This window comes from Ceratotherium simum, chromosome 28, assembly GCF_057802395.1.
Source record: "Ceratotherium simum simum isolate JZ-2026a chromosome 28, ASM5780239v1, whole genome shotgun sequence".
NCBI classification, from domain to species: domain Eukaryota; kingdom Metazoa; phylum Chordata; class Mammalia; order Perissodactyla; family Rhinocerotidae; genus Ceratotherium; species Ceratotherium simum.
In genome coordinates, this window is record NC_141927.1 from 27,725,550 (window position 1) to 27,738,008 (window position 12,459).

The 12,459-nt window shown below is 43.5% G+C and overlaps 1 protein-coding gene across 1 annotated transcript; it reads right to left on the reverse strand.

The window, feature by feature from the left end:
• Positions 1–863: 863 nt before the first annotated feature.
• MBOAT4 (membrane bound ghrelin O-acyltransferase MBOAT4) lies at positions 864–6,808 on the reverse strand. The gene is made up of 3 exons (XM_004428816.3): positions 6,690–6,808; positions 3,922–4,146; positions 864–1,878 (listed from the first exon to the last, which is right to left on the reverse strand). The coding sequence occupies exons 1-3, from the start codon at positions 6,806–6,808 to the stop codon at positions 912–914; spliced, it is 1,311 nt and encodes a 436-aa protein (XP_004428873.2). The 3' UTR covers positions 864–911.
• Between the last annotated feature and the right edge of the window lie 5,651 nt (positions 6,809–12,459).

The window sequence follows — 12,459 nt, forward strand, 5'->3', positions numbered from 1 at the left end:
AATTAGTACACCAAACCAAATTTTTACCAATGCAATTGCTTAGAAAGAGGGTAAGTTTTTAAAAGTAAGTTGAGTTAAAGTTGATTTAAAGAAAAATAGTAGTTACATAATAGTCCAGGTGGCCTGCAGATGTGACAGTGCTAGTTAAGTGACATTGCTTCACTATGACATTGCTTCCTGATATCTTTCTCTTGGTGTATTTTAAGTCCTAACAGAGAAAGAAACAGAAGGAGTTATTTAGGATATGCCAAGAAAAAGGAACCAGACCCTCAAATTTGTACTAAAAGTGGTTACTTTTTGTTATTGGTCTCTTCATGTGACATATTACATGAGTCAGTTTTTTATTTAACAGTTATGTAAGTGGTTATCAAGTCTTAGCTTGATTTTCAGTTTATTAACATATCTCTGAGATAATATCAGTCTTTCCATTTTTAGGGCAAACTTTTCAAATTGTGGATAGGGATGAGTCTCTAGTTCATGTAACAAACCAATATGATAATATGATCTAGGTTTTGTTTTGTTGTCGTTTTTGTCTTGCTAAACTCACATTCCAGGATCAAGGGGACCAATTGGACACTCAGTTTTTGATGTCCATGTATAAACCGTTTGCCATTTGGATCACAGTACATTGTTTTTATGTATCACTTTACTTAAACTTTGCTTCCACACCTAAACTGTAAACCCTAAGGGAAGAAACCATGTCTTTGTCTTTTTTGAATCCTCAGTACCAGTATAATAGCTTGTCAAACTAGATACACAAATTTCTATGGCAAGTCATCAGGTATATACCTCCAGTACTTGGAAAACACTTTTATTATGGAAAAGTTCAAACATACACATCATCAACGCACCTTCTGGCACTTTCTAAACTCTGTTTCATGGATGTGTAAGTTGAAGGCCAGGGAAAGATGTCAGTGAAATTTGTGCTTTCTCTTTGCTAATAGAAAAAGCAAAATACAGTACACCAGGGGAAAGACACTGTTGTAAGAATTACACAGCAGCCAGAGAGAGGAGAGGCTCCTGAGCTCCACGGCCAGCATTATATAGGCAATGATGAGCTGGGTGTGGGCCCAGGTGAGAGTTCTGTAGAGCAGCCTCATCGGCCAGGATCTGATAAACAGTTTGGCAAAAAAGGTGTGAATCAGGTAGTCAGCCTCCACCATCACAGCCCAGCAGAGGAAACCAAACACCTGTCCCGGATGGAGTCCATGCCACCAGGCAGAGAAGGCGAATGTCTGCAGCAACGGCCAGGCCCTGCCGTGCTGGAAAATGAGGCGTCTCAGCCACCGGGCTGTGCTTTGGTTCCACTTTCTCGCGAACAGGGAAATCCTGTGGGTCGTTTCCAGTGTCCAGATGTCCGCATCAGGAATGTATCCCTCCTCACCAGGGCTCTGCCCAAACTCAGATCCGAAGCCCGCTGCATGCAGAAGGGAGTCGTCCAGGATCCAGTGGGAGTAGTAGGTGAGTTTGAAGAGCCCAGCTGTGGACCACATGACGTAGACACACTGGAGATGCCAGCAGTCGGTCAGTCCCGCTCCTGCACTCACCACCGCCCTCATGACCACCTTTAGGCACTCTAGTCCCAGAATCTGCAGACCCCTCCAGGTCAGAGCCCTGAAAGAGTGCCTGGGACACAAATTGCTGGACACTTGAACACGAGCCTGAAATCTCTGGAAGGAACACAGAGGGCCTCCTAGGAGAGCAGGAAAAAAGAGCAAGTAGCTGAAATAGGGCAGTGCCTTACACAGATGCTCAGACAAAGAGCTCCTGCTCCTCATGCCTCCTGATGCTGCTGCCACTTTCCCTTCACAAATGTCCAGAGAGAGGGACGTGACCCTCTGGGTCAGGAGCATGAGGGAAGAAAGAGTGAGGCAGAACCTGAAAAAGATTTTTTTTAATGTAAAAACACTCCATATTTATTTTATCCCATTCCAGTCCCTCACACATGACCCCACAGCAAATGGGTGGCTCTGAACAATTAAGATTAATCTCATGGCCTGCAGCACCCCCACAAAGACTCGGATTAATTCAAAACCACAGGCTACTATGGGCAGGATCAAAAGGCAAATGGGGAAATTAATCATTAGTCAGAGAGGCAAATGAAAGAATGACAAGGAACATTGTGGGGAAATACTGATGATAACATTTCTAAGAATGGCTTATAAAGATTAGGACCTGGGAGGGCCGGCCCAGTGGCACACGCTCCACTGTGGCGGCCCGGGGTTCACCGGTTCGGATCCCGGGCGCGCACCGACGCACTGCTTGGCAAGCCATGCTGTGGTGGCGTCCCATATAAAGTGGAGGAAGATGGGCATGATGTTAGCCCAGGGCCAGTCTTCTTCAGCAAAAAAAGAGGAGGATTGGCAGATGTTAGCACAGGGCTGATCTCCTCACAAAAAAAAAAAAAAAAAATTAGGACCTGGGAGAAATTTGCCATAGAAGAAACAAAAACTGTAGTAAAGAAATTATAGGAAGTTGAAGAATTTAAATATGAACCAATCCCTTAACTCTAAGGTTCTGCAGGCTTTGAGATTTGCACTGAGGAACGGTGAGTCAAGCTAGGGGTTCAGGGCGTGAGCTGAGTCATTAGCAATTTGGGGTGTGTTCTTAATCAATCGTCTAAACTGTTCCTGCTTCACCACCACAGAGGAGAGAAGAGCCAGCTGGCAAAATTATTGTGGAGAAAATCAATGAAAATTACAGTGACATACTCTACACTCAGGAATGCCATCTACAAGCCAAGGGGAGAGACCACAGAAGAAACTGAACCTGCCAGCATCTTGATCTTGGACGTCCAGCCTCCAGAGGAAGTAAATTTCTGTTGTTTAAGCTACCTGGTCCGCGGTACTTTGTTATGACAGCTGGAGCAAACTAACACATCTTCCCATTTCAGCTCTGCCTCAGCCTTCCTCCCATGAAGCCAGATCCTGTTCAACCTGCTCCTCCAGCCCCTGTCAGGTCCCAGCTTCCTACTGAAATCCTAATTCGTCCAAGTCAGTTCTCCCCACTCCCTACCCACCTGCCATCTTGCCCTTTCTTCAGAGAAGCAAGCCCTGAAGCCTTTGGTGAAAATAGTCAGAATAAAGAAAAGGATTCTGGGTGTGGTTAGAAAGGCAAAGTGAGTGAAGCAATGGCAGGCTAGAACCAGGTGACCCACCACGACAGGCCACAGCCCCAGTTCTCTGAGTGACCATGGACCCATGCCAGCTGTGATAACAGAGAAAGCCAGGAACAACAGGCCTCAAGATCACAGAGATACCCGTTTCCCCCTAATCTTGGTGATCTCGCTGACCCATGAAAACACTTCTCTAGACTGTAATTAGCGTCTGATTTTTTTTTCCTACATTGGCTGACTATCCTTTTTCCAAAGGGGATGGAACAGCTGAGTCTCAATGAAAGTAAAACTCCTGCATGGCAGGTGCCATGGGAAGGCAGCAAAGGTTTACAGTAGATTTATACCTTCCCTCTCCTGCTGAAGTGGAGGGGAGGCTGCTGTCTGTGTCTGAACCACCCACACTGAGGTGAGCAAACTAGTCACTTCCAGGCAGGCCTCAGCTGTGGCCCTGGGACTCCTGGTCCAGCCCCTTCTCAGGCACAATGATAATTACAGCTCAGTGCCAGACACTGTGCTACACAGGCAACACGTGGTGGTTATTAGCAGTCATATAATTAGATTTATATTCATTATCTCTAACCTAAGAGCCTTGCCAGATATGTATTGTTATACACACACACACACACATTTTTTTTCCAGGAAAAGAAATTGAGGCTGAGAGAGGTTAAATGACTTGCTCAAGGTCACACTGCTCACATGTGGAGAAATCCTGATTCAAACTCCACACCCGGCTTCTCTCTGCTACCACCACGGTGTAAGCAATCCCTGGGTCAGCTCAGTACAACCAAATGAGCTGGGAGCTTTACCTCGTGGAAGGGGGTTCTTGCAGATAATACTCAGTATAGTGCAGACCCAGGTGACACAGCGTCTGCCAGCTCATCTGGAAGCAGAAAGTCCACCTGTGGACTTCCTGTGGGCTGAAGGCATAGATCAGAACCACGGCGCACAGAGCAGGGATGAAGACAAGCACAGCGAAGGGACCCAAAGCAGCCAAGGCCAGGACGCCTCCTCCAGCCAGGAGAAAGAGGTACCTGGAAGAAAAAGACAACCTGGGAGACTGACTTAGAACAGTGTGACAAACGAGTCACTTCAGATGTCACTCTGGGTAACCCAATCAAGGTAGTCGCCACATAACGTCTAAAGATGTCATACTGTTATCACTCCAGAGTCTTCCTTTTGTTCTTCTGAAGGATAGAACCATGGGACAAAGAGACAGCCAGAGTCCATTTGTAAATGACCTCCTCAGGAGACAAATCTTGATTCCTGCTTTCGTCACCCTGGAAACCTCTCTTTAATATCCGCCATTCCAACAGGCACAACATCTGTCCCTAATGATCCTGTGGGTGACAGGTCTGGAAGGCTTCCTAGTTAGGGACAGCTTAAAAACCTAGTGATATGCGACCTGACTGAAAAGTCATATGAACCTAGTGTCGAGGATCCAGGAGAGCTCTCCAGACATCGTCTCATCAAGATGAGTCTCTCTCCTTTTCACAGGGTTGTACTGCCCTGGACCACTCCAGAGAGTAAGAGAGAGAAAGGAGACTCAATGCGTCCCTTCAGTAAGTGTTTGAAAACTCAATTAGAAAATCTTTACATCTGCCCTTAATCCTCTCTACTGCACTTGAAGATCGTATGAGTTAGTGTTTTTATTAACATTGTAAAATACCCACATCAGTGAAGTGGTTTATGGAGCCTGCCTCCCTTGAAAACCAGTAGATGCCCTGAGGATCTGCAGAGACCTGGGAGATTTCACATCATGAGGACTCGGGTCTTCTCTACAGAGCATATGGAGGTTTGTGTGTTGGTTTTTTTAACTGGTGCCAAATTAATAAATCTGAACAAAGAGGTCAGAGAAGATGTGAAACAGGGTCTCCGGGACAGGAAAATTGAGTCAAAGAGGTCTACGCCCTCTCGGCCGTCACAAGGCAGGCATATATCATGGCTCTGAGGTATAGTGATGTGCACACGTTGGCAAGAATTACTTTCCTGGGGAGACTGGGAGGCGCCTCAGTGTGAGAAGCTCTATTACACAGGCTCTGGGACATTCCTGTGCTTCTCTTTGAGCCAGCCACCCCAATCAACTCTGTGGTCCAGGCCTTCGCTTCCCTGCCATGGGTAAATAAGGGGGAACACTTACTCCTTAAACAGCAGAAGTGGAAGCCTGAAGCAACCCTCCAGCCAGAGGCAACTGCCCTGGGGATTTGTAAACATTAAAATGTGTATTCATGTACAATGTAGGATGCATGGTTATGGATGCTTATTTTATTCTGGGCATTGTGCTAATAATCCATTTATAAGAAAGATATTTAATCCTTAAAATAACCCCATGAGATAGGCATAATTATTTCCATTTTACAGATAAACTTGGAGAGAGTTTATTCACATACACAAGGACACTCGAGAAGTAAGGGACCCAGGACTATCTAGGCTGATTCTAAAGCCAGCAATCTTAATCCATGGGAATGAACCCTTATTTTTGCACTTGTTTTGCTTTATTGTTTGTGATTCTTTCTCGATAGGAAACTTGTTTACAACTGCCACCCCCATCTCCTAAATGAAGCTAAAGGCTGTCAACCAGTTGTGAACATGTAGTAACATACCATAGTTTAATCAAACTCAGCCATCTTAACTGAATTTGTTTTTTTTTGGTGAGGAAGATTGTCCCTGAGCTAACATCTGTGCCAGTCTTCCTCCATTTTTTACATGTGGGACCCCACCACGGCATGGCTTGAGGAGCGGTGTGTGGGTCCCCACCCGGGATCCAAACCCACAAACACCGGGCCACTGAAGTAGAGCATGTGAACTTAACCACTATGCCACAGGGCCAGCCCCCTAACTGAAGGTTAGACACAGCTAGATTTTACTTCAGAATCCCCAATATATAAAAATCCTAATTTCCAAGATAAGGGAATTATAAGGGGGCAGCCCTTTGGCAATGGATTTTCACATCACAAAAGGATATTCCACCAAACTTTGTTTAAAAATAGGAACTGTCTCTAATATAGCCATTTTATTAGCTATAAAAAAAATTGATTTCAATCAAGTCATCAAATCTCTAGTGACAAAAATTTTTGAGCCCCATAATGAGATATAGCTAACCTAACAAAATTTATTTTGACTTATTTCATTTGTCTGAGAAATCATACAAAGGCATTTTAAAAATCTCAGTTATATATTTAATAAAATTTAATTTTATTGATAATGATAAAATTCCATGAAACCAGGGCTGTTCAAGAACATCTAGGACATATGGTGGGTGTATAGATGTATCCATTTGGGGAATTCCAGTACCATCTCAACATTTATTTCTCCCCAGAGTTTATTTTTATCCTTTTCCCATTTAATGTAAATCTACCAAACTTTGAGTCAAGGCAGACATGCTGTCAATTTCCAGTTCCATGTCACTCTATTAGAGATATTCGTGATCCAGCAATCAATAGTCAGTGGCAATGATAATAACTTTAAAACAACCAGCGTAATTAGTATTTAATATTCACATCTGCACTCCGATTTGTGCTTTTTGGCCTATGATGGTATTCATAGATTTAAGAGCAAAATTAGCCATCAAACCTACCTGGTGTGAATGGAAAATGAATCCATAGTGCAAAGATAATTAAACAGAAGTGCAAAAGGAAAAGCAGCCCCTTGATAAAGTGATACAGGATGGAGGAAGAACAGCGGAAGCCCATCCATCATGAACTGGAACAAAAGATACTGTCCTTTCCAGGGACCGTAACTCGTGCCTTCCTGCAAGAGAAACCTCAATCAGGCTCCCTTTGATCTTTTTATACCGTTTAGGAAGGACCGGGTGAGCAAAAGGCAAACAAGCCCTGGAGATAAGCAGCATAAAAGTTGGCTTTCTGATAAAGGGAACTGCACTATAGAAACCAAAACGCATTTTGATGTTATATTAGTTAATAACGTAGGAAAAACACTGCTTTCAGAAGTTCTGGCTTTGTTTACTTTACGTACCATGTTATTTGCCTTTCCAGTCATCTGGCTGTCATATTTTCTTCACTAAGTTAATGAAACATCTCATTTTCCCGTTGTGGAGGGACAATTCACTGGACTGGGGAGGGGGACCAAGAATGAGCATGAAGAAAGGAGGCTGGTTCTCAAAAAGGAAGAAGATTCCCCCTCCCAACCACCACTGTCCTCCTTGTGCTACCTCTTTTTTTTTTTCATGGTACCTGTCACCACTCCTTATGTATCTATTTCCCCGTGTGTCTATTGCCTGTCCCCTGCTATAATGTGAGGTCTACAAGGGAGGGACTTTCTCTGTTTATTGCTGTATCTCCAGGCACAGAGAAAGGCGCTGGACACATACTAGGTACTCAGTAAATACTTGTTAAAGTTAAAAAGGTTTCAAGGAAGCAAAAGTGTGGAGAGGAAATGCTTAAGAGAAGCTTTTCTTTGGAGTGTGGGCAAGAAATACAGGACACACTGCCTAGAGGCAAGACAAGAACAACAGGCCATCTCTTAGCTGGTAGAGTCCATCTACTGAGCCCCGCGCATCATAGCGCTGTCTCTGACCAGCTGGTTTTCATCTCCAAAGACATGTGCGAGAGCAAGCAGCCTTAAATTAAGGGCGGGAGAGTACAGCCTGATACAAAGGCATCGTAGGGGCAAGGACCACCTCTCAGTGAGACACGGCTCTGCACAGAAGAGAAAACCTGAAAGAAAGTCTCCTGTTAAGTGGGGAACTCTGAGCAAATCACTTCACTTCTCTGAGACCAAGCTGCTTCATCTTAAACTTAGATACAATAATGCCTGTCTCAACAGAATTGTTGCAAGGATTAGACAAAGTTTGTAAAAGCATGCAGTATGAAGGTGGTTGGCTGAATGTAGTTGAAGGTAAAACTATTGAATAATAAAAATTATGAGCATTGTTGGGCTACCATTTTATGATAGACCTGTGCCAAGCACTAGGAATATAAGGCTGTATAAGACATGGCCCCTGCCCTCAGGTAGTGCTCAATCCACTAGAGAGATGGCAATGGCAACAAATACTTTCATCAAAGAACTATAAGTACAGTATACCACGGGTGTACTGTAGTGGATAAATAAAGAAGCAATCATCGCAGAGATAGGGGATTTTTAAAAAGCAAGAGAAATAGAGAAGTAGAAATGCTTAAATTGGCTCTAGAAGGAAGTTTCCAAACAGATGGATAGCTTATCCCGGGCCACAGAAAGCACAAAGACGTAGACAAACAGTAGGACAATTAATGGGGAGGAGAGAGCTCCCTAAGCAATGAATAAGCTCACATCATATTAAACATATTAAAATACAGCCACATCCCCCATTAAATATAATTGTTAGGTACAGAAGAATTAAGTTGCAGTTAATTTGTTAGAAAAAAATTTATGCTTTTTGTCATTGATTATATATTTATTAATTCATACTTGTACTTTTATTTTTGCATTTTGGAATCTGTACATTTTTTTTATTGTGAAATCTTTGTTGTACATTATTGTTTATCAGTCACCATATAAGTGCACCCCTCCACCCCTTATGCCCACCCCCCACCCCCCTAGTCCCTGGTAACCACCAAACAGTTCTATCTGTCTGTGTGTTGGTTCATCTTCCACATATAAGTGAAATCATGCACTGTTTGTCTCCCTCTTTCTGGCTTATTTCACTTAACATAATACCCTCCAGGTCCATCCATGTTGTTGCAAATGGGATGATTTTGTCTTTTTTTATGGCTGAGTAGTATTCCATGGTATATATATACCACAGCTTCTTTATCCAATCATCAGTCGAGGGACACTTAGGTTGCTTCCATGTCTTGGCTATAGTGAATAATGCTGCGATGAACATAGGGGTGCATAAGCCTCTTTGGATTGTTGATTTCAGGTTCATTGGGTAGATACCCAGTAGTGGGAAAGCTGGATCATAAGGTATTTCTATTTTTAATTTTTTGAGGACTCTCCATACCATTTTTCATAGAGGCTGCACCAGTTTGCATTCCCACCAGCAGTGGATTAGGGTTCCTGTTTCTCCACAGCCTCTCCAGCATTTGTTGCTTTTTGTCTTGGTGATTATAGCCAGTCTAACAAGTGTAAGATGATATCTTAGTGTGGTTTTGATTTGCTTTTCCCTGATGATTAGTGATGTTGAGCATCTTTTCATGTGCCTATTGGCCATCTGTACATTTTCTTTGGAGAAGTGTCTGTTCATTTCCTCTGCCCATTTTTTGATTGGGTTGTTTGTTTTTTTGTTATTCAGTTGTGTGAGTTCTGTATATATTATGGAGATTAATCCGTTGTCAGATATATGGTTTGCAAATATTTTTTCCCAGCTGGTGGGTTCCCTATTCATTTTGATCCTGGTTTCATTTGCCTTGTAGAAGCTCTTTAATCTGATAAAGTCCCACTTGTTTATTTTGGAATCTGTACATTTTATTTTCAGGTCTCAAACATTTTTTAGGTCCCTGAAAAGCTTATAGGCCCTAGATACTATACCTAATGTTGACAAAATGGTCCTCCTTATAAGCACACAGTGATGGTTAATTTTGTGTCAACTCGGTTAGGCTATGCTGCCCCATTGTTTTGTCAAATACCAGTCTAGATGTTGCTGTGAAGGTATTTTTTTTTAGATAAGATTAACATTTAAATCAGTAGACTTGAGTAAAACAGATTACCATACAAAATGTGGATGGGTCTCATCCAATCAGTTGAAGGCCTTAAGAGCAGAGACTGAGGTTTCTCAAGGAAGAAGCAATTCCACCTCAACATTGTAACACAGAAACCCTGGCTGAGTTTCCAGCCTGCAGATTTTGGACTTGAGACTGCAACACCAACACTTTCCTGAATTTCTAGGCTGTGGGTCTACTTCTACAAATTTCAGAATTGCCAGCCCCCATAATCACATGAGCCAATTCCTTAAAATAACTATGTGTACATGTACATGTATATATCTCCCATTGGTTCTGTTTCTCTGGAGAACCCTAACGCACACGCCGTGGAAGTCTTTCGAATTAATTTAGACAGACATTGCTTGAAAATGGATAGGTGTTTACGTGCTTGGGGACAACAGAATGTTCTAAATTCATCCACACATTGATTCAAAACTTCTTTTTGAGTATCAACTATGTGTCAGGAACTGGTGTCAGAGCTGAGTAAAGAGTAGGGACAAATTCATCTGGCCTTACTTTTATGGAGCTTAGTCTTTGGGGGAGACAGTGAAATAAATAAGCACAGCTGGTCATGGATGCCATCCTCACCCCATGAAGAACACCAACAGTACAGCAAGAGTGACCTGTTTCTGACTGGGTGGTCAGAGAGGGTTTCTCTGAGTGTGATGGTCAGTTTTTTGTATCAACTTACCTAGGCTACAGTTCCCAGTTATTCAGTCAAACGCCCATCTAGGTCATGTTGTGAAGGTATTTTATAGATGTGACTAAAGTCCATAACCAGTTGGTTTTAAGGAAGGGAGATTATCCCAGATAATCTGGGTGGACCTGATTCGATCAGTTAAAAGGTCTTAAGAGTAGAGCTGCAGCTTCCCCGAAGAAAAATTCGATAAAACAGCAGCTTCACTCCATGCATGCCAGATCCAGCCTGCCCTACAGACTTCTGACCTGCCTAGCCAGCCCCCACAATCATGTGAGCCAACTCTTTGCAATAAACCTCTTAATATCTATCTCCTAGTGGTTCTGTTTCTCAGGTTGAACCCTAACTGATACAGAGTATGTGACACCTGAGACTTTCACAGGTGGTGGGGGAGGCATGTGCGCAAGTGGAAGCGGTTTGGGGCTGAGAGTCAGCTTGGCTTCTCGGAGAATGCAAGGGTGATTGGAGCAAGAGGAAGACGAACATAAAATTAGAGAAAAGTAGGCAGGGGCTGGATCTAGCCCAGAGATAGGTTATGAAAAAGAGTTTGGATTTTAAAAGGAATGGGAGGGCCGGCCCTGTGGCTTAGCGGTTAAGTGCGCGCGCTCCGCTGCTGGCGGCCCGGGTTCGGATCCTGGGCGCACACCAACGCACAGCTTCTCTGGCCATGCTGAGGCTGCGTCCCACATGCAGCAACTAGAAGGATGTGCAACTATGACATACAACTATCTATTGGGGCTTTGAGGGGAAAAAATAAATAAATAAAATTATAAAAATAAATAAATAAATAAAAGGAATGGGAAGTAAAATAACTGGATTTGGTTTTTAAAGGATGATTTTGGCTACAGGAGAATGGCTTGGATGGGGGATGGGGGGTGGGGGGCGGGGATGGGGGCATGATTTTAGAGGCCAAGGGTGGAAGGAGCAGACAGCAGGGGAGGGACAGCAGCTGAGATGAGATTAGAGAGGTGGGAGAGCAAACGATGCAAAGTGGAAGAACGAGACTCCAGATGCAGCACCAGCAGAACTTGCCTGTGAACTATACACGGAGGTGAGGAGCGCCGAGGATGACTCTTGAGTTTCTGGCTTGAGCAGCTGGGTGAATGGTGGATTCCTTTACTGAGATGGAGAGAGGGCGGGAGGGTAAATCGGAAGCTCCGTTCTGGACGTTTTAGGTTTGATAAGACTTTGAGGCACCTGTCAGGGCAGGGGAAAATCCCCTTTCCTCCCCTCTTGTGTTCTTGTGGTTGGACTAACAGTAAAATTGACACAAGACCCGATTAACAGAAGAAAAACCCAGTTTAATACATACGTATTGGAGACCATAAAGAAACGATGCTCAGAGAGTGAACAAAACAGGCAGTATATATATCTTTTGCACAAAGAAACATAAATTTGTGAAAAAATTGACAGGATAAAGAAACTTAAGTTTGGGGTATGTAACTAGTGAGGAATTTAAGCAGAGTTTAGGCTTGAGGTAGTAAATTAGCACGGTTTGTTTATTCAGATTTCTCAGCCTTGAATCCCCTAGCTCTGGTGACAAGGATGCAGGGAGAGCACCTTTCACATGGGAGATGTATTTCCTGCTTTCAGGGGGAACTGAGAGAGGAGAGTCAGAAAGCCCTTTCTGCTTTTTAAGTAACTTTAACTCAAAATAATCAATATGCCACTGTGGAACATTTTGAGGTGGCCTGTCCTGGGCCCCACCACACCCAAGGGGAGATGTCAAGTAGGCAATCGAAGATTCAGGGATGAAGCTTGGCAAAGAGGACAGAACTAGAGATATTAACCTGAGAAAGCCAGCAGATAGAGGGTACTTCATTTATGGGAATGATGCGCTCACCCAGGAAGAGATGAGTTCATACTGAATGGGGAAAAGGGCCCGGGGCCTAGCAGGAGGAATCTTAAGGAGTAGGGACCAGAAAGGAGGCTGAAAATGAACGGTAGGTATAATGAGGTCCTAATAATGTGCGTTGGATTGGACTAAACAGCTGTTTTAAATCCGAGTT